Source organism: Psammomys obesus, unplaced genomic scaffold (genome assembly GCF_907164565.1).
Source record: "Psammomys obesus unplaced genomic scaffold, mPsaObe1.curated_primary_1811, whole genome shotgun sequence".
NCBI classification, from domain to species: Eukaryota; Metazoa; Chordata; class Mammalia; order Rodentia; family Muridae; genus Psammomys; species Psammomys obesus.
Genome location: NW_026596040.1, coordinates 22,275,419 through 22,298,200, shown reverse-complemented (window position 1 = coordinate 22,298,200; position 22,782 = coordinate 22,275,419). Strand labels below are relative to the sequence as shown.

Below are 22,782 nucleotides of genomic sequence, written 5' to 3'. Positions count from 1 at the left end.
TCCTATGTTCAGTAACAACTTGAAAAATCAGCAGCTAGCTAGCTGCTTGTGCAGTCCAGAAAATGAACTAGTTATCCTGTTGTAGAGGAGAAGGGGTTGAATCCTGCACCTGGGCATCCAGAGGGGTTTACTGTAACTGCAATACTGGCAGCCCAGCTGCCAACCTTGTTAAGTGAACCTCTGCTGGGTGGCACACGTGCTGCATACCGGACAAGTGGAGAAACTGCATATGAGGATTGGGGGAGAAGGGGCCCTGGCCATGACCTTTGATATGGTCCACTGAATAGCCAAACAGGTTTTGTGGTTTGTTTGTTTAATTTTTTTTGTTGTTGTTGTTTTGTGTTTTAAAATCTTGTCAGATGTTTTTGTGTATACGTGTATACATGTTAGGAATAATAAGTCATAAACTATTCCCGCCTTGGCTTCTGAAGGGGTGTTCTGATTTCCAATTGAAACAGGTTGGAAATCTCAAGGGAAGCATGGTCTGGGGAGTGCCGGGGACAGGGTGGGGGGACACATGGGCTGCCAGGTGGTTGCTGGGGAACATGACCATCCGGATCCAACTCCATGCAGATGTCCCCAGAGTGTCACACCTCCCTCCTGGCCTCCTCTGGCTTCTAGCACTGTCCTGAAGCACACGCTTTTGTTAGAAGCCAATGCTGAGGCTGACACCAAGATTATCCAGCTCCCCAAGTCTGTAGCTAGCCTTAATTGACTGGGCAAGGTGGTTTCTCTGCTCCCTTCCTGAAGTCCCAGATCTCGAACTCAAACTCCTTCTCTCTTAATGTGACCATGCAGCCTAGAGAATTTTGAGCAATAGGGAACTAGGGCTTTCCCTGGTTCTGTGACAGGGTCAACCCAGGGAATGGCGAAACTTGAGAAGTTCTGTCACACCCATGGTACTACTGTAGGGGGCATTATGTATTAGGGAGCTCAACAAGGTAACTGTAGCCTGAGGCGCATGAATATAAGGCTGTGTTTGTGGGTGTGTGTGCGTGGGTGTGTGCGTGGGTGTGTTACATTGATGCATTTCTTGAGAAAGGTGCAAGAATTTCACCTATACAGAGGGACACATCTGCTTTATTATTTATAATAGAAGCTAAATTTTAATTTTTTAAAGGACACTGCTAATGATTGAAAAATCGAGTTTTTAGTTTTGCTATTTTTTTTAATTGGTAGAAGATTTTTATATATTTTTTCCATTTCGTTGGGTTGTGTCCTTATTTATATAAATACTTTATCCGTGAGGGGCGAGGAAGAAGACTTCTTTGCTCTTAATTATTGTGGTTGTCATTGTCCCTATTTTATTTCCGGTGTGATTTATCCGTCTTACCTTCTAAATGAGAAACTGTTTTCCTGTATTTGTACATTGTCAGATTCTATAGTTTCGTAGATAATTTAACCAAATTGCTCTATGTATTATTATTCTGTGAGTATAAAGTTCTATTTTAACGTCTGTAAATACTTCAAAACTGGCTTCTTTTCTTAGCTCCCACTGGGGAGCTATTGTTTACATCACAAAAAACTGTAGAATCTCTATGCTCATGTACTGTAAATAGTGAAGTGATCTGCTTATAAATAAACCGAACAAATACACTATGGAAATTAAAAAAATACCACCCAAGCCCTGCCCAGAGGTGTCTTTCTTTCTTGGTCCTGTGAACACATGGAGGGGGCACTCTGTTCACTAAATGAGAGAGTTCAGATCCAGTCTTTTTTTTTTTATTATTATTATTATTATTATTATTATTATTATTATTATTATTAATTTATTCATTTTACATCCCAATTATATCCCCCTCTATTGTCTCCTTCTAGCTCCACCTTCCCTTCCTCTTTCCCCCCATCCCTGTCTCCTAGTACGAAGAATGGGGAAACTCTCCTTCCTTACCAATTGACCCCAGACTATCAAGTCTCTTCAGGACTACCTGCATCCTCTTCCTCTGTGGCCTGGCAAGACCGCCTTATCAGGGGAAGTGATTGAAGAGCAGGCAATAAGAGTTCATGTCAGAGACAGCCCCTGCTCCCCTTACTAGGTGATCTACATGGAGACTGAGCTGCCTATGGGCTACATCTGAGCAGGGGGCTCGGGTGCTCTCCATGCATGGTCGTTGGTTAGTGCAACAGCATCTGCAGGACCCCCTGGGCCAGATCCAGTCTTGCTTCAGAAAAAGTCTTGGCCAGTGTATGTATGGTTTGGTTTTTATTTGTCCAGTGCTGTGTTAGTACCATGTAGTTATACCCCTGCACCTTTTTATTTTCTTCTTGAGGCTTAAGTTGCCCAGTCTAGTTCAGAACTCACTATGTAGCTCAGGCTGGCTTCAGACTTAACAATCCTCCTGCCTCAACCTCGTGACTAGAAGTATAGTTAACACACAGCCACGCTGGGCCCAGCCATAACCTTATCAAATACAGTGACAAAAGCCACACCCAGCAGAGCTGCTTCTGTGTGCTCCAGGGCAAGCTCTCTTCCAGTGGAGTCGAATCTCTTCTTTTCCTTGACACTTAACCACTAAAAGTCATGTGCCTTTGCTCGGAAAAACAGTGTCCTCAGTGCCACTTATAACAAAGCTGACAACACAGCTCAGGATTAAAAGACCCAGAGTCCAGGCACATCCTGCTGTAACACAACCTGAACAGAAGGGCAGAGCGTGTGCTGCAGAGGCACAGCTAGCTCTGCAATAAAAGTCACAGGACGTACGCACCACACTCGGTGTCCTCTGATCTTGGATGTCTTCTGGAAGAAGGCCATAACTGGGCTGTAACTTGGCCGGGGCCTTCTCCCCTCTCTGGCCTTCAGTTTCCTGCTTTAATTTTAAAAGGGACATTTGAGTAGTCCACAAACAGTTTGAGGGAAACTATGTACGTCCCTCTCCGTGAGGCAACTGTTTCAATATAAACTTCTGCAGAACCAGCCCCTAGGTTGGGAGGAAGACATGTCTAAGAGTTAGCCATTTATGGAAGGCTGGTGGGTATTGTGTGCCACTGTGGGGGATGGGGAAGATAACAGAATGTGGGGCACAGTTGACCCTGACTTTGCAACAGGTCACTGGCTAAGGCAATAGAAAGGAGGGCTTACACATTGCAAGAGCCTGCACACAGCTTACACATTGCTGCACCTGCACACAGTGGGGATGTTGATTGAAACAGAATATGGGTAGAGAGAGCAAAGCATCACTCGAGCTTTAAATTTGGCCTTTGTTAGATCTTTTAAAAGCTCAGGGTGGGGAACAATAGAAATAAGCCATATAAAATTAAGCAAATATAGGAGATATTTTTGACAGCCTTTTGTGAATGTTATTGAATTGACAACTTTTGGGTTCTTTTGCTGATTTTGTCAGTTTTGATACTGTGGATACTAACTCTGCCAGGCATGGCATACTTAAATTTAGTCTTGTTTTTAAGCCAAGGGCCTCTTAATTAAACTGAAAGTCTGCAACTGAAATCAGTGGGAAATTCAAGAATAAAAAGTGGATCTTATAAAAAAAAAAAAAAAAAAAAAAAACAAGAAGAAACAGAACAACTAAATTCAACATGTGAAATTTGGATTAGGCAAATTTGGAATAGGCAACACTTTATTTTCTACTATATATGTAGTGTGTGTGTGTACATGTACGTTCATGTATGTATATGTAGGTCCTGAGACAGGGCTCAGATCATCAGAGCTAGTGGGAGGAGACTTTACCTGCTGAGTCACTACACTGACCCCAAACTTTGTCTTTTGTCCTCCTCCTTTGGTTTTATTTGAGACAAGGTCTCACACTGTAGCCCAGCCCCGTGTAAACCAAGCTGGCCTTGAACTTATGGTGATGCTCTTGCCTCTGCCTCCTGAGTGCTGGAATTAAAGGCAAGTGCCACCACACCCAGCACAAATATTTTTATTTTTTTTAAGATTCATTTATTATGTACACAGAGTTCTGTCTGTGCATATGCCTGCATCCCAGAAGAGGGCACCAGATCTCATGATAGATGGTTGTGAGCCACAATGTGGTTGCTGGGAATTGAACTCAGGACCTCTGGAAGAACGACCAGTGCTCTTAACCTCTGAGCCATCTCTCCAGCCCTCCACAAACAGTCTCTTAAAGAGTTTTGTGACCACAGGGGAATGTTGATTCAGAGTTTGCATCACAGTTGAATTACCTAGGAAACAGGCTCTAGGTTGCTCTCTGAGTCTAGCAAGAGCCCAGGAGACCTGCAACTAGAATGGCCTCGCACAGTTGATCCATGTTGGACAGTGTGGCCATTTTTTTCCACCTCAGGCATTGATTCCCCTGAGAAATAGATAGATTTCCTTAAGAAATGCAGATTATCCTGTGACTAAGGAAAGCCCTGAAGGAAGCTGTCTGCTGAAGCCCCAAGTCCTACACCTGTGGCTCATCAGAATGTATATATATATTTTTTTTCCACATGTTGGTATGAAACATTCACTTGTCCATGTGACAGTGTGTGCTAGAAAATGCTCTGCTCCTTTAAAGATGTGTGACATTCCCCTTGAGAAAGGGTCTTGCTGAGTAGACCAAGACCTCTTAACCTTCTGCTTGCCCACTCTTTCCACTCTTTCCTTAGTGCTAAGATGGCAGGTATGTGTGATCTGTAAAGATGCATAACTCCTCTAAAGACCACAGAGGACTGAAGTGATATGCATGGATTACGTGTAAACATTCCAGCAAAGTCATGGCTGGCATTCAACACAGAGGTAGGAGGATTGAGAGTCCAAAGCAAGCCTGGGCTATTTGGTGGGATCCAGAAAGAAAGAAAGGAAGGAGGAAATAAAGAAGGAAAGGGAGAGGGGGAAAATTGAAAATGAATGTGAAAACACATGAAATATATATGACCAAAGCTTGATGTTCGAATCTGGGGGTAAGTTTGTGGGTGTTTGATAGCTAATTTTCTACTTTTGAAAATTAGCAAATACCTTCATTAAAAAACACTAAATTATAAGAATTATAAGCATTAAAAGAACAAAAATAATAATTAAGTCAGTATAGGAAGTCTAAAATATTGGGCTAAATTCAATAGACTCTTTAAGATTAAAAACAATCTCTAAACTCTGCACGGTGGTGCATGCCTTTAACCCAGGCAGAGGCAGGCGGATCTCTGTGAGTTTGAGACTGGCCTGGTCTACACAGAGTTCCAGGCCAGCCAGAGCTACATAGTGAGTCCCTGTCTAAAAATAATAAAATAAACAAACAAAAACAATGTCTAAAACCATTTGATGATATAGATGCCTGGTGTATTTTCCACCAGCTCTCAACTCCTGAGTCTTTAACTGTCTAAGAAGATACGTGGCTTTCCATTGGCTTGGGTGACCTCTTTCTTCCTGAGGGCTGTGCCACCTGCCGGCAGTGCCTTCAGCTACTGGATGCAACAGGACTTGGATGCAGGCGCACCTCCTGGGTTGGGGTTCCCTCCTGGCTGGTTCCCGGAAGCAGCTGTGAAGGACGGGAAAGCACACAGCGGGTTAGAGGCTGCAGCAAGCTTTCCTTTGACCTGTTTGGACCAGGCTCAAGGCTTGACATGTGCAGAGAGCAAACCGGGGGGTGAGGGTGGGGGGGTAGTTTCAGGAGAAGCAGGGGAACCGGAAGTTCTTTCCCACTGAGCAGCAGAACAGAATGCCAAAGGCAACCGATGCCTGTGAGACATGGGGAGCTGTGGTGACTGACAGGAGGCGGAGGGAGAACTCCAAGCACCCAGGTTACCAAGAGCTTCAGCCACTAATCGTTCAGAGCGCTAGTGTGGCCAGATCTTGAACTTTTAAAAAAGAAAAGCTGAAAATCCGATTCTGGATTTTTGTTTGCTTGTTTTTATCTTTTTTTTTTTTTTTTTAAAGCTGGGGTAGCCCAACTTTAAAATATGGACAGCAAATTCACAAGTTAAGGAAAAGCTCCTGGGCTAGAGAGACAGCTCGAGGATAAAGCCTTTGCTTAGTATTCATTAGGCTCTGGGTTCAATTCCCAGCACTGCTGCTTTTGAACAAGGAAAGTTGCAGGCTCCATGTTTAGGCTCACCTGCTCCTTTTCCCCAGGACAGTTTATGCCTTTGTCTCTCTGTCTCTCCCTCCCTCTCTCTGATTGCATTTATTAGTTGGGGGGCACACTTGCCACACCACATGTGGAGGTCACAGGACCCCTTTCAGGGAGCAGTTCTCCCCTTCTCCCTTCTGAGGCGAGGTCTCTTGCCTGCTGCTCTGTGTACCCCAGGTCTCCGAGCTATCCCCCATCCTGCTGCAAAAATGCTGAGGCTGTAGATACATGACACTCCCCCCTGGCTTTTAATGGGCTCCGGGAGTGGACTCAGGTCATTAGATTTGCACAGCAAGTGCTTGCATGAGCTGAGCCATCTTGCTAGCACGCCCTCTCCTCCCCCCCCCCTTGTTATTGTGTTTTGTTTGTTTGTTTGTTTGTTTGTTTGTTTGAAAAGAAGGCTGGCCTTAAACTCAAAGTAATTTTTCTTAGTTCTGGGATTACAAGCATGTGTCCCCTATGCTCAGCTCCACAAAACGTCCCTGTGTTATGAGTGTGTATGTGGTGTGTTTGTGTGTGTGTGCACATCCATGTGTATGAGTTCATATGTGTGCATGCCGTGGTACACACATAAGAAGGTCAGTGGACAACCTCAGATGTCAGTCCTTATCATATTTGAAGTAAGGTCTCTTGTAGTTCACTGCAGTGTATTTGAGGCTAGCTGGCCTGTGATTACTCTCTCTCTCTCTCTCACACACACACACACGGCATCTGACTTTATGTGCGTTCTGGAGATCTGAACTCATCTACTCATGCCCATTTGCCAAGCACTCTACCCACTGAGGCATCTCCTTAGCATCTACACATGGTTCTTACTGTGAAGGTGGGCAGGTCCCCTGCTGGGCTCAGCCCTGGGCAGTGTGGGGCCGTTCTGAGGCTGCCACTAACAGTTTCACAAATCAAGTGCACTTTGAGTTCAAGGGAGACCTTTCCAGCCACAGTACTGGATGGGGGTGCTGTGGAGGGTAGACAGGCCTCTTTCCCTAGTGGTATACAAGCCAAACCTCCTGGTGGTAAAGCTAGGATTCAAATAGACAAATAGCTACAAAGTCAGTTTTTAAAATTCCTTGCAGCTAGTAATTCCAGGCACAAATGTCTACAGTCTCAGAATCGGTGTCTACCTTCTGTTCAACTATAGGACCCTAGAGCATCCCTCAACCTCTCCCGAAGGGCCAGATTCTGACACCTATTGACTATTTGGCATGGCTGAAATACTTCGCCTCTCTCAGCCTCGGGTCCCTCCCTCACAAACTGGAGACCACGGTTCAGGCCCAAATGCCCTGCCTGCTGAACGTGTGCCTGAATCAGACTCTTCTGCATACCTTGCTTGGCTGCCTGCTGCTTCTGCTTTTCCTCTTCCAGCGCCTTCACCTTGGCCTCATGCTCATCAGCCAGGGCCTTCCATTCCTTTCGGTTGTTGGTTATCCCATCTAGCATAGGTGTAATCTCCTCATGAAAACGGGAGAATTCCTGGAGAGGCGAAGTGGAAGAGGGACAGGGAGAGGGATGAAGGAAGGAGGGGGAGAGAGAGAATGAAGAGCTGGGGCATTGCCCTAGGACCCTGGCTTAAGGTCTGCCTGGCACTGGAGTGGGCTGCCTCTCCTGCCTGCTGACACTAGGGGGCCCCTCCTTCCCCTGCTTGGAGCCTTCCTGCATGGCCATTCCTTCACGGTGAGATGTAAGTAACAGCACTCCAGTCACCTCCTGGAAGTCCCAGGTACCCCACACCTCACTTCCTGAGTGTTTTCTTCCATCTGTGGACTTCCTACAGCTGTTCTCTTTGATGGAACCCTCTACCTTTCCCCTTTTCCTTGAGGTCCCTGCTTCCCTAACACTCCCTCTAGGAAACCTTTTCTGACCCCTAGGTAAACTGAGTTCCCATTGAATGTCCCCCAAACCCTCTCTGATCAACCCCTACTTCCCTATAATGACTCACTTTGCCTGCCTCTCCCAGAGGATGACACTGGGAGGGGGCAGGAACATTGGCTAGCTCATCTGCTCAGTTGGTTCTGGCTTAGCACTGGTCTGGAACGTACTTCATGAATATTCACTGAATGAAACTGTGTTATTGGGCTTATTCATATGAACTCCCCAAACTCTAGGGATTAAATAACACCTTGAACACAGTATACTTTTGTGTGTGTGTGGGGGGGGGGGGGGGGGTTTTTGTTTTTTTTTTTTTTTTTTTTTTGAGGCAGGGCTTCTCTGTGTAGCCTTGGCTGTCCTGGACTTGCTTTGTAGACCAGGCTGGCCTCAAAGTCACAGAGATCCACTTGTCTCTCAAGTGCTGGGATTACAGGTGTGCAGCACCATGCCCAGCTGAGCACAGCACACTTCAATCTGTGGTATAATTCATCTCCTTGGGTCTTCTGAGCCACCTCCCCCCCCAGCCCCTCTCCTACCTGCCACTGCTCCATGAGGGTTGTCTCATCACTCCCGCACTTGCAAGTGAAAGGATGAAGTGCAGACTGGTGAAGGAGGTTTGCTGAGGTGAGGAGGGTCTGTTGCAGCAAGGGCCAGGCAGGGCCTCCTATGCTCAGAGATGCCTGAGCTGTGGTCTAGGCTCTCCCAGGAGCTGTGTGACTTTGGGATGGTCACTGCCTAAGCCCACTTTCATCTAGATAGTAGGGAAGTAACAGCACCTACCCACGAGTGGCCAAGATTTCCTAACACTACTGCTGGCAGCATGAACATCAGCCATGCTGTACTGTTGATCAGATGGCCCTACTTTGTCTGTGTGGTTACAGAGGTACTCCTGGCCTCTCTGGGATCATTTCTTCTTCCCTGGAAAAGAACTACAGCTCATACTGTAGAAAGTCCTGGCCTGGGTGTTGGGTGCCCCAGCTCCAGTCCTGCTCCATAGATGGTCCAGAGATGCTGGCCCTGCCACTTATCCTTTCTGACCTCATGTATAATGTGGCCAAAAGAACAGTAAATGGGATGTGGAGTCAGGCGTGGTGGTGTAGTGATGTTATACCAGCACTTTGGAGGCTAAGACAGGAGGCTCATGGATTGGAGGTCAGCATGGGCAGCACAGCCAGACCAAGTCTCAAAAACGAAGAGGGGGCAGGTAGATAGCGGAGGCCTCTCAAGAAGGGGACTAATCTGAACAAGAACTCCAAGAAAAATTCTGGCTTACCTTTTCACAATGACATTGTGTCCATCAAAGCATGCTTAGTCATTTGTATTACCTGAGTATTTATTGAGCAAATAGGAGGAACCAAGCTCCAGGCTTTGGCTGAAAGTACCACCACCCCATTCTATGGAGTTGTCCTAAGAACCAAGTATGACTAAAGCTTAAAAAAAAAAAAAAACTGTTCTGCAAAGCATCACATGCTTGCCAGGGTTCATTATCCCTGCTGTCCTCTGGACTCTGAGCATGCCTACCTTATAGACAAAGGTGCACACAAAGTCAATGAAGCCGACTTGCAGCTTGGGGAGCTCATCTGCCTTGTTTCTGTCCATCATGGGCTGTCATGAGAGAGAAAGAGTTAATGACATGGAGTGATAATAGGGATTCACCCAACCTAAGAAACATTCTTGCAAGGAGAAGGAGAACTAGGAGGGGTGATGGTATCACAGGTTTCACGTGTTCAAGGTCATCCTCTGTACACAGTGAGTCTAAGGCCTGTAATGTGTGAGACTCTGTTTCAGAAATAAAATAAGACAAATAAAACCCTACACTCACCAAGCTTTCAGATTTGATTAGCAATTTGGAGAAAGTATGGAAGATAGAGGGGAACGTGTTGAAGAGCATGCAGAATGGAAGTGACCAAGCCAGAGTGTGGGAAACACAACCCAAACAAACACCCACTGGCTTTAACAATTACATGGAGAGCAAGAGGGATAGTCAGAGAGAGAGGGTTCTAGGGAGAGAAGAGAAGAGTTGGGGAGGGGAGGGGAGGAACAGGGGGAGGAGTAGGGCAACCTGTTGCTGCTTCCATGAGGCTTCAGAGTTGGAGCCACACTGTGTCTGGATTCTGACTTGGACAAATCAACAGATTCTTTTTCTTGGTCAGAGAAAATAAATGGGCTGAGGGCGAGATGCTATTAAAGTATTACTAATGATGTTGTAAGTTGATATGGTTTTATCTATGTTTTTATCTGTAATGAAATCTTCTCTCTTAGAGATACACACATAGTGTTTAGGAAGAAATAGCCACGTCTGGGATTCACATAAAGTACTCCAGCCAAAAGGTGGGAAAATGCATTGGACAGAACAGGTAAAACAAGAATGGCAAGTTTTGCTAATTGTTGACTCTGGCTAATGGTACTAAAAGATCAATAACTATTCAGTCAATGATTTAAGATGTTAAAAGAACAAAGAAGACGGTGCTGAGAGCAATGTAGATTGTGATACAATGAGACCATTCTTAATGTGTTTTGGCAAAGAATGTGGCTGCTTTTTGCCCTAGTCCTAAAAATCTGCCTAAGGCAAGACAAGGGAAAAGAAGAGAAGAGGGATGGCAGAAGATTGCAAATCCTTGGGGCTCTCTGTGTTCCTTCTCATACTCTGCCTGTTCCACTTGCCTTTCCCTCTCCCTGAACTCCTGCTGAAGGCTACTGTGGTGACCCTTGAACCCTTTGCACTCACAGTGCTCTCCCTGAACTCCTGCTGAAGGCTACTGTGGTGACTCTTGAACCCTTTGCACTCACAGTGCTCTCCCTGGACTCCTGCTGAAGGCTACTGTGGTGACTCTTGAACCCTTAGCACTCACAGTCCAACCTGTCTCCTATCAGTGGTTTGCTCTTTTTAATTCATTGTCCCCAAGCCTTCTTTCTAGATCCACCCTCAGGCCTTTCTGTCAGAAGCCAGCCGACTGTCCCAGCCAAGTCAGCTCTCTGTGGTGAGTGGTGTTCCCAGATAGACAAGCTTCCTCTAGCTGTCTCTGTCCAGTTAGGAGAAAGCCAAGGTAAGTGGCCTCTGTACTTGTGTATCTGAAAGAGCAGTTTGGTAGCCATTGGTCAAGCTCTACTTAGCTGAGTGAGATAAGAACCCACACATTGACAGCAAGACCCTCACACTGAAGAGGGGTGAGTAACGATACATCACATATTTCTGGCCCCCATTCTGTTCTCAAGGAATGAGGCTGAGCATGGTCTAGGAACCATGTACCATCTCAGAACCAGTTTTGCTATCAAAAGATCATCCTGAGGTAAGGTCACATAGCCCTGTGTCATTGGTCACCTCTGGGTCAGCAAGAAATTGTATTCTCTTGACATCCCCACTGACGACCCCTGTCTACTCACAATGGGATTCTGTTGCAGCACTGTGCGCTCCAGGTCACCTTGCTCCCAGAATTCAGCAGCCACCAGCAGAGCTACCTGCAACAGATGGACCCAATCGCACATGGACAGCCCCAACCCTCCTAGCCCTACTCCCACCTTACTTGTGTTTCAAAAGCTCAGCAAAATGGGAGAGCCCACCCCTTCCCTGGTACTCCCACTTGTCACTGGAGAGACCAAGAGAGTAGAGTTGGGCTAAAAGTAGCCAGCCTCACTGACTGTGGTCATCAATACTGACCATCCCCACCCCACACCCCACACACACTCTGCAAGGGCAAGAAGAGTCCATACCTTGCTCTGAACCTCCCAGGGCTTCGTGATGGCTGAGAGATCACAGGCAGTCATCATCATGGCCCTGGGCAAACAGAATACTCTCGGTCGGTCCAAAGCCATTTAAAGCTACAGTACATGGTTAATTCAATGATTCTCACTTTTCTCTATCTGCTTCCCAGTAGGTAACATCACCATTTTGTGAGGCAAGGGCTCCTCTCTCCCCCCCACCCCAACCCTTACCACCACATTGTATCTGGAGTTTCAAGTCACAGGGTGAGCCCTCCCTCTGTTTATAATCAGAGGTGTGCCTTTGGGCTTGCCTCTCTAAGCCTCCCATTTTCTCGTCTGTAATGATAGAGATGCTTCCCTCATAGAACAGACACAAGACCAAATGAGACAATGAACTTGAAAGTCAGCCTGTAGCACCCAGACATGGTGTGTGTGCAGTGAACATAGTGGGAATCTATTACTGCTGAGATCAGGCTGGGCCCTGCTCCAAGTTACTCTATATTATATTACTCTATATTCTTTCATGCTGTGACTCCATTTTACTAAAGAGACAGGATGAGTGTGTGTAGTTTGCTGGACCCACAAACAGCACTTCCTGTCTAGTGCCATTCATGTGGTACAGATTGATAGTTTAGTCCCAAAAGTAAAAAGGATGTCAGGTTGAAGAGATGGCTCAGCCATTAGAATGATTTCCCTGCACATACGTAGAAGGATCTAAATTTTGATTTCCAGAACCCAAGCACAAAGCCAGGCATGGGGAGATATCCCTATAACCCAAACTCTGGAGGCATGGGAAGGCGGCTCCCTCAGACTCACTGGCCAGCCCAATAGCCCACTGGGGGCTTGGGGTTCAGTGAGTGGTCCTGCAATATTCTGATGGGAAGGCAGGCCATGAATTCCTCCACAGTGGGTACATGAGACAATAGAAGGATTGGGACAGGGAGGAACTGGAGCCACAGAGGGATCAGAATGAGAAAACATTTCAGTCAGCTGTCCTGGACTTTGAGGTTGTGCTGGCGAATCTTCTGTCAATTTGACACACAGAACTAGAGTCATCTGAGAGGAGGGAACCTCAAAAGAGAAAATGCCTCCATAAGATCAGGCTGTAAGGCATTTTCTTAATTAGTGGTTGATGGGAGAGGGCCTGGCCTGTTTGTGGGTGGTGCCATCCCTGGGCTGGCGGTCCTGGATTCCATAAGAAAGCAGGCTGAGCAAGCCATGGGGAGCAAGCCAGTAAGCAGCACCCCTCCATGGCCTCTGCATCAGCTCCTGCGTCCAGGTTCCTGCCCTGTTTGAGTTTCTGTCTTGACTTCCTTCGATGATAAACATATGGAAGTGTAAGCCAGACAAACACTTTCTCCCCAGCTTGCTTTTTGTTCATGCTCTTTTGTCACAGCAACCGAGCTAAAGCAGAAATTAAGCTCCATGTTAAGGCTGCACATGAAATGGCATCAGTAAGGGAAGGAGACTAAAGGCGCGTAGTATGGAGTCATCATCTCAGAGCTGTGTTACAGGAAGGAACCACACAAGAGAGGTGAAAAGGGCTTGCCAATAGCCATGCCTGGCACGGAGGAGGCACAGGAAGAAGAGGTCAACCTGACTCAGACCCACAGGCAGGGGTTGGAGGGGAAAAGTAGGAGAAGGCTGGACTTTGAACCAAGTTTTCTGCTTAGACTTATTTAAAAGATAATTTTATCTTCATGTTTTCTTCACCTGTGTGTAGGAGTTTATACATGACCGTGTGTACACGTGACTGGGTTTCGGCAGGTGCATGTGTATGTGCACGTGGAGGACAGAGTCCAGGGTCAGATGTCTTCTCCAGTTACTTCTCCACGTTATTATTTTTGAGATGGGATCTCTCACTGAACCTGGAGCTTAATTCAGCTATGCTGGCTGGCCAGAAAGTCCCAGGGTTTTTTTGTTTGTTTGTTTTTTGTTTTTTGTTTTTTTTTTTTTTTTACATGAGTGCTGAGGATCTGAACTCAGGTTTTTATGCTTGCATGACAAGCACTTAACCGTTGTCTGGGCTATCTCCCTAGCCTCATAGATGATTTTTATAAATAATCACCTGTCTATGGAACATTTTATATCAGCTGGTCTAGGAGGCCACGTGGGTCACTCATAAAACATTAACAAATTTAAATAAAATCTTTAATTATGTAGCGTGATTTTTAGTGGGTAGGTTTTGAGTGGATAAGCTTTCAGAAGTGCCTGTTGCATAGAAACATCTTAATGCTTTATAGTAAGTTCAGAATATGTGCCCTATGTTTAATGTTAGGTGTGTGCACATGTGATGCTTCTTAGTAAACATATCAGGCAAATAAAAGGTCAGCTGTGCAGCCAAGAGTGACCACCTCCCTGGTACTTGTCGTTGTCCCCAGGTTAAACTCACAGGTGTGGCTTCAGGAGAGTACGGGTTATTTGCTTTACTTGGCCGAAAGACACATAGAACCAGTCCCGGAGGTCGGGGAAACACACCCATGTGTTTTATAGTCAGACATGGGAGAAGGCCACATAGCCCCAGAATAGCTAATTCAAACTTCATGCCCTAAACACAAGGCACTACAGTCCCCCACCATCACCCCAGAAGTGTCCCAGGGTCCCGGGTGTTGTGTGCGGCAGGGGGGATTCAGAGAGGTTCAGGTGGAGCGTATGGTCACTCGAGGGAACACAGAGAAAAGCACTCATATGGCAACATGCTAGGTAGGACAGTAAAGTGGAAGGTTGGGAGAGGAGTGCCTAAAGTGAGAGCAACTAGTCCTGCCTGGGCCATCTAAGGGATAACAGCAGAGCTGAGCCAAGAGGGGGGGCACAGGAGCTCTCTGATATGGACCAAATGCTTGTGTTCCCCTAAATCCATACGTTGAAGCCTTAACCTCAGTGCAAAGGTATTAGGAAGTAGGGTCTTTTAGCAAGTAATTAAAGTTAGATGAGACTATGACCCAGTCACTAACTTGGTAAAGAAGGCAGAGGGAACACCTAGCACCAGAGTCCTGGTAACAGGAAGCCTGATGCATTCAGAAGGCTGGGGCACAGAAGGGAGGAGCTCAGGGAACCCTTAGGAATCTGCTAGAAGAAGCCCAACTCAACCTGGGCATGGTGGCTCACACCATTAATCCCAGCACTCAAGAGGCAGAGGCAGGTGGATCTCGGAGTTTGAGAGTAGCCTGGTCTACAGAGGGAGTTCCAGGACAGCCAGGGCTACGAGAGATGTGTAGGTACAGGCCAGACAGCACGTGAGACTGGGGCAAGGTGCAGAGCTGCGTCCCCAAAAGACAGGAGGATTTGAAGGGAAGAGAGACACGGCCAGATCATTGTGGAGCCTTGAACTAGGGAGCGCAGAAAGGAAACCATTGTGGGAATGGGCAGGAAGTAGAAGAAATCATTGAGAAAATGTCCAAGAAGTAATGGCAGTTGAAAAGTAAACTCAACCTGAGGAAGAGGGAGGCATGGAGATGGAACAGAGTGGAGGAGGGTGTGTGAACAAGAAGAGTCAGGAAGATCTTGTGGTATCAGGAACCCACACTTCAGCCTAAGCCAAAGTCACTAAGGGAAGAGATGGAGTTGAATGCTTCCACACAGGGCTTTGGAATCAGACTCTGCCAGTCTTCCCATCTGCACTTGACTTGCAATGGCCAGAACAAGATGCCCTAAACTCTTTTAGCTGAGTGTGTAAAATAAGACCACCATACCAGATTAGAGCCTGTGAAATTCTGGTTTTGTGGGTCAAAAGGAATCCAGTCATTTCCTGTGATCGTAACACTCATCCTGAAAGGTTTTGTGCACAAAGCCAGGTTTTGTAAGAGCACCCATTGTCATCAGCTTGCCATCGATTTATCAAATTACCATTTAGGAGGGCAGCTGCTTGGAGAGTCCAGCTTGCTAGAGCGCAGCTGAACTCTTTTTAACTGGTCCATCCTCAAGGCCTTAGCTGGGGGGGAGAGGAGGGCTTCTTCCTGCTGGCTGACTTTCATGAGAAATCATTCTAGCCTCCAATTTCCAGAGCTCTGCTGGACGCTGGCTCAAACACTCCCTACGAGGTCTTGCAGCAGCATGAGAATGGGTCTACAGGAGCAGGCCTTTTACTTGGATCCAGTCCTGGGGCCACACTCTTCCTGTACCACCAGATAAGTCACTTTTCTGTCTTTCAGGTACTCTCTTTTCTCCTTTGCAAAACACTAGACCAAAAGTTGGTCAAGTTTGGGCAAAGGTCCTGGTGGATGAACACTTTAGGTCTTGCAGAAGATGCGGCCTCTACTGTATCTGTTCAGCCCTATCTGTGATGCAGGAGCAGCTATACAAAATAAGAAAGGAGGGTGTGTTGGGTAGTCTTATGTAACGTTGACACAAGCTAGAGTTTTCTGGAAGGACAGAACCTCAATTGAGAAAACGCCTTTATAAGATCCAGCTGTAAGACATTTTCTTAATGAGTGACTAATGGGGAAGGATCCAGCTCATCGTGGGTGGTGCCATCCCTGGGCTGGTGGTCCTTGGTCCTATAAGAAAGCAGGCTGAGCAAGCCATGAGGAGCAAGCCAGTAAGCAGCACCCCTTTCCATGGCCTTTGCATCAATTCTTGCCTCTAGATTCCTGCCCTGTTTGAATTCCTGCCCTGAATTTCTTCAACTGCTAAAGATCTACATATTTTTGGAAGCTTATGAAAACACCTTAATTTTAATTGCTTTTGGCAGAAGAAACCCAGATGTGGTAGTTCATGCCTATAATCCCAACACTAAAGAAACTAGGACAGGAGGATTGCTGACACTTCCAGGCCAGCCAGGGCCATGGAGAGAGCCTCATAAATCCATAAAGCCAGAAGAAAAAAGGAAATGATAACAAATTTTACAAGATTATCTTTCTACCAATAAATGATAAGATAAAATTTTTATTTATTTGCTAACTAACTTATTGATTGACTTTTATGGAGGAAGGCGCCATAAAGGCAAAAGAAACCACAGCCCATAAAGTCAGAATGTGATTCTCCATAAAAGGATCAAATTTTAATTTATGGGCATGGAAGCTTTCATTTATTTTGTTCCCTTTAGTGCGAATTATATTTTTAAAATTTCAACCAACCACTTAAAAATGTATTATTGCCAGACATGGTGGCACATATTTTTAATCTCAGCACTTGGGAGGTTTGGGAAGGCAGATCTCTGTGAGTTGGAGGCCAGCCTGATCTATATAGTGAGTTCTAAGATAGCCAGCGCTATGTAGAGAGAGCATCTCAAAACAACAAAAACAAGGATGTGCTGGTCTGAGTTGGTAGGAGGGAGGCTCCCCTTACCTGAGGAGTAGGGCAGGGAGAAGAAGGGGATGTGGAAGGAAGGATGGGAACAGGAGGAGAGGAGGAAGGGCCTATGATTGGGATGTAAGGTGAGTAAATAAATTAATTAATAAAAAAGTAAAAACAAAAACTGTAAAAAAGTGATTGGCTATTCTTAGCTCATAAGGCCAATGAAATCAGGCAGCAGGCCCTACTCCCTGGCTTTGAGGATGTGAGATCCTAGTTTGGCCACAATCAAGAATGAGAACTGAAATTAAGAGGAGACAGAAAGGGCTTGATATGGAATGGGAAGTCACACCCTTGCTTAAATGTTGGTGGGACATCCTGGCCTTAGACTAAATAAGTAGGGCAGCACAAGAAAGAGCTAAGCGGGGGTTGGACACACTGATGTGGCTCAGGGACACAGCAAGGGGTTTGCTGTGAATCTCAGAGCACAGGAAGCTCACAACATGAGCACCCCTCCAAGACAATCGAAGCACCGGAACACCGGGCTGAGGGTTTCCTTATGTTGAACCCAAACCAAGAGATCTTGGAAATAAGGGTTTACAGAGCCAATATAGATGCTAGCCAGAAAAAGAAAGGGCCAGATCCTGGGGCAAAATCTTGCAGCTGCGGCTGCAGCCGCAGGGTGAGAGCAGTTAGAAGATGCCCACGACACCTGAGCTTTCATAAGCTTTTGGGAAAGAAGGCGAAATAGCAAACCCTGGCTGCAGAGCAGAGGGGCGGGGTGGTCTGGGATGAGAGGATAGTATATTATATATCCTATATATAGGAGACGTGCTTGTTGCTTCTTGGGTAACTGGGGTCCTAAGCAGACTGTGATGGCACATTGGTGGTTTTGCCTAGTGGTTTAGAGACAAGTTTTCACCATACATTTAATGAAGGTGAAGTGTGGCTTTTCTATTTGGTTGTCGTTGGTTTGGCCTAAATTATTAGCTAAATAGTATCCTGCCATCTCTCCTCTCCATCTTTCATCCTTCCCCACCTTCTAACTAATGTTAGGACATCTCAGAATTCCCCCTTCTTCATAGCTCAACTCCGAGCTAACACTTAGCACCTGGAGTTAGCCTTGACTACACAGTTCCTTCTCACAGACTGCCCTCACTTCGGGAGCCCGCTGTGGACATGGTGCCCTCCGTTAGCCATTCTTCTGTCTGATCAGCTTTAACCAGGTGTGGAGGCACCGGTAACCTCCCCTCAGGTTCGCTAATTTGCTGGGTTAGCTCACAAAACTCCAGGGATACTTGGATCGCTTGCACTTGCCAGGTATTACATAACTGAGAAACAGATGAAAGAGAAGCCTGCAATGGCTGGCAGTGGGGAGGTTCTCTTAGGGCAGAGTAGTCTCCTGGGGTCTCCATGTGGCCATCAATCCAGAAGGTCTCCGAACTCCCATGTTTAAACCATTTTATGAAGGCCTCAACTTGTAGGCATGGTGAAGTAAACCATGAGCCACTGGTAATTAACTCGATCCAAGCCTTCCCCACTTCCCTAGAGTGTAGAAATGAGGGTGAAAGTCCCAAGCTTCTTATAATGGGGTCTCTCTGAGAAACAGCCCCCATTCTGAAACTATCGAGGCTCTTTTGCAAGAGTGACCTCAGTAGAACAAAAGATGCCACTACCACTCAGGAAACCACAAAGCTCTTAAGGGCTCCATGTGAGGAACCAGGGACCAAATCTACACGTCATTATATTACAGGAAGTGCCCAGGAAAGCGCTACCTACCTAAGCCGTGAGGTAAAGCATTCCACTCATCCCCAGCTCAGCCCCGAGAGAATTTGAAAAACAGACACTATCATCTTCCCCACTGAGCTACGGAAGAAACTGAGGCACAGATGGGTAACCTGCTAAGGATGTGCCACCAATAAGTGAGAGCCAAGATTCGAACTCAGAGTGCTTGATACTGAGGCTCTAATCGTGTGACTGCCCCACTCTATGGAGAGGCCAGCAGACACAACTGAAATCTCCTCACAGCCTCTTGGCCGGAGAGGTTCCTGCCCCTCAGCATCCCCGCCACCACCTCCTTCTGACCACATTTTTGATAGTCTCAGCCAGAGTGGAAACCCCACTACTGGCATCAGGTGGGGAAAGCCCAGGGATGCCATTCAACATCCCATAGGGTGCAAGACAATCCCACAGACAGCCAAGAGCTAATTGCCTCCAGATCTATGGTGCTAAAGTTGTCAAGCCTGGCTTTCTAGGTCTTCAGACTGTTCACGGAAGGTTTGCTGAAATAGTTTTGAAAACTGTGAACCTTTTGGACAGTTGAAACTATTTCATCAGATGTTCAAATATCCACAAAGTTCTAGTTTATAATGCATTATAAATACTGACAGCAAAAGAAAATTGTTCCTTCACTCTTCAAAATCCAAAGGAATCTAAAGAGTGTAGTAATTCATATCAACCATTGTCATCTATGACAAAAAACAAAAAAAAAAGTTTTTCTCCTTCAACTTGTATTTCCACTTGACCTCTGCAGAACTGTATTCTAACACTGTATATGCATGATATATACATGGATATGTTTTTATCTGTGTAAACATGTACATACTTTACAGTCGTTCCTGACCACCCTTAAGCCCTTAAGTATTAATTTTTTCCCCTTTGGATTAAGTCTTATAAGTAGTCCAAAGAACAAAATAGATTATCTATGTTTATATAGATAAAATATATTAACTCTATATCTACAATTATTTGATACCAAGAGTAATTGATTTTGGGACTTTGTCTCAGTGAGATGGGGTAGGATTTTTAGATAATGGATGAATGTTTCTTAAAGCTAGAACTGATAAAATCAGCATCTATTTTATGTGCACTTTTCATTGTTATAAATTCCCTGGAGGTGGAAGGAGTTCCATTGCAACAAATCAGTCATTCTTTGGATTTTTCTGAGTTAAATGTTAAAAGTGATCTTGTGTTTGCTACACTGAGGGATCCATCTGCTGACAGTTTGATTACATTCTTTTTCTTACTTCTTCCATTTCTGGGATGTGTGCCATGAAGACAGAACAAAGGCTTTGCAGAAGACTATTAATTACACTTCTGGCATTTTTTCAGGTGCACTGTGTTAATCCAAGACACTGAAAATGGGCAGGTATATTAAAACATTATTAATTCTAATACATATTTTCCAGCGTGATATTTTCAATAGGGGATTTTATCTTATAATGAGTTTCAATTTTGCCTTCAACAAAACTTTGAAGCTTCAGATTTAACTTGTTTAATTTACGGAAATGTTTGCCGTATAACATCACTGGGAACAACAGGCTTGTGCCATCAACTAAAGCAGCCAGAATCTGAGCTGTAATGTTTTAATTCAGTAAGCACATTATAATGTATTTCAGTGACATCTATTTAGTCCTTTATTTGTATTTTTCCTCTTGTTTTTCTTATTTACTTTTAATTCTAAGAAAAGTAGAGATAGATAGATGTACAGGTATGTAGGCTAGATGGATGGACAGTTAGATGGATGGATACACCAACAAATAGTATTAAGGCTTGGATCTTGAATATTCCCTCAAGGCCCATGTGCTGAAGGCTTGGTCCTTAACTTACAGTACTCTTGCAAAGTGTGGTAAATAGGAGGTGGGATTGGGTGGAAAAAAGTTGGGGTGTGCCCTTACAAGGTCCCTTCTTTTCCTCTTTCTTTGCTTCTTGGCCATCATGAAGAGAGCAGACCAGGCCTCCTATGCCACATGGTATGATCATGATGTGAATACAGCTATAGACCCAAAGCAACAAGGCCACGTGATCTCAGACTGAAGGGCCTGAAACTGAATCACAGCAGAGCTTCCCTCTTTCAGGAGTCACAACAGGATACTGTCTAGCATAAGCAGGTGACTAGATAGATGACAGACAAGCAAGGTGGACAGGCAGGAAGACAGAGGCAGACAGACAGACAAGCAGGGAACTAGGCAGTCGTGTAACTCAGGAGAGTTCTTACCTAACATCATGAGCTTTCATCCCTTTAGCAATTAAAAATATATATACCAGGCTCTGTCTCGTTCAGTACTTCCTAAGGATGCCCTTGGTTCTAATAACATGGTCCCTAGATAGTGACACATCCTGTGAAGAAAGTTATGATTGTTTTTTCGGCTTGGGGGAGGACCAAGTGATTTCAGGATTCGATACATCATTCCTGTTTACTGACTCTGGGCAAGTCTGGCTGGAGATTGAACTATAAACTTTTGAGCCAGGCTACATGCCTTTAATTTCAGCTCTCTGGAGGCAGAGGCAGGTCAATTCCGTAAGTTCCAACATGGCAAGCTTAGTCTGAATAGCAAGATCTGGGCTAGCTAGGGCTACATAGTGAGACTCTGTATCTGAAAATAAACAAACAAATAAATACATAAATAAATAAAAAAATGACTAAAAAAAAAACCAAAAAACAAAAAACGTTTTGAGCAGCTGCAGGATGGGTTCCAGGCTAGCAGATACCCATATGCCAAGGGGGTACTTGTCTCCAGACTGCTCCTATGTACTCACCATCTGGCTGTCTACAGCCATTCCATCCTGTAACATAAACTGGTAAATGTGAGATATTGCCCAGAGTTCTATGGGCTACTATGCAAATCATAGAAATTGAGGAGGAAGTCATGAGGATGCCTGACTCATGTTTGTGAGAAATATGAGAAGCCTAGACATGTGATTTTCATCAGAAATGAAGGCAGGAGAATGCCCCAGTGGTGCAATTGGTTAGTGCACAGCAGGGAGGGGGAAGGGCGTTTGTAGCTCTTAGGTGGAAGACTCACCTCAGCATGTGCCAAGAACCTGGGTTTCATGTCCAGCAGAGAGACAAAGAGTGAGAGACAGACAGAGAGACACAGGGAGAAGGTGAGACAGAGACAGAGAGAGACAGCAAGTAGCAAATCTCACAGGAATGAGCCCTTATTTTTTGGGTTTGACCCTAACTTCAGTGGTGAATGGATTGTAAAACGCCCAAGGGAACCACAAAGAAAAAGAAAAAAATAAAACTGCACACCCCGTCTCAGCAGAATCTTTTGTGAGAATATAGACGAAAGCACGTTTTCATCAGAATATATGGACAGAAGACCTGCAGCCCTTGCTCAGGCGTGTAACACATCAATCAGAAGGGGCTTTGAAGACACATGTTCGTAACACGTCCATATTCAAGTAGTTGCTCTGTTCTGTGGCCTAGAGAATCTTGCACCTGAGCCAAAGTGCTGTAGGCAGATCAAGGAAGGGAAAAATGTGCCTTTTCTTTGTAAACTGGGAGAAGGGTGGGTATGCCTTGCCTCCTAAGCCTCTGCTGTTTTCAGGAAGATTAGTATTATGAAAGAGAACACCGATCACGGGGCCCAGACATGCCTTGGGACGCATTGGGTTCTCTGGAGGAGATGAGGACTCAGTCTGGAACCTGCTTGTTAGACTGCCAGGCTTTTACAATAACAAAAGTCCTGTCCATGATTTTTGCTTGTTTAACTAAACATGTCTTTGATACAACATTTCTTTGCAAAGTCTATTTGATACAAGGTGTCAGTATGAAAGTACCTTAACTTTGTAACGTGGGTTCTAAATGGTGGGAGTGTAAGTTGTTTTCTGTTTTCTCCATGACTAGAGATTGCGTGACAATGACTTTGATACACCCTTTGGTACACACACAAGGGAGAATGTTTGGTGAAGAAATCTCAGAGGTGGGGCTGCTGGGCCAGAGCAGTGGTGGGTGCGATTCTGACAATGTCACAGTTTGGATAGGAAGTGTCCCTCATAAGGTCTTATGGTGACTGCTGGGTCCCTAGGTGGTGGTCCTGTTTAGAAAGTTCTGGAAACATTAGGAGGTGGAGGAAAAAGGTCATTGTTTGTGTCCTTGGGAGCTGTGCCATGCTCAGAGTCTCACCCATTCCCTCTCACTGCTTCCTGTCTTCTGTGACATGAAGAAGCCTCT

General features: G+C 45.5%; 1 protein-coding gene across 2 annotated transcripts in view; it reads right to left on the bottom strand.

Annotated features, from left to right (window-relative positions):
* Positions 1–5,242: 5,242 nt before the first annotated feature.
* The window catches only part of Pde6a (phosphodiesterase 6A), a 57,690-nt gene continuing 40,150 nt past the window's right edge, over positions 5,243–22,782 (bottom strand). For both annotated transcript variants that reach the window (XM_055622556.1, XM_055622557.1), the window contains 5 exons: positions 11,601–11,664; positions 11,274–11,348; positions 9,411–9,494; positions 7,346–7,493; positions 5,243–5,432 (listed from right to left, as the gene is read on the bottom strand). In XM_055622556.1, coding sequence (XP_055478531.1) covers positions 5,356–5,432; positions 7,346–7,493; positions 9,411–9,494; positions 11,274–11,348; positions 11,601–11,664 — 448 coding nt within the window. In that variant the 3' untranslated portion in view covers positions 5,243–5,355. The remainder of the gene's footprint in view (positions 5,433–7,345; positions 7,494–9,410; positions 9,495–11,273; positions 11,349–11,600; positions 11,665–22,782) is intronic.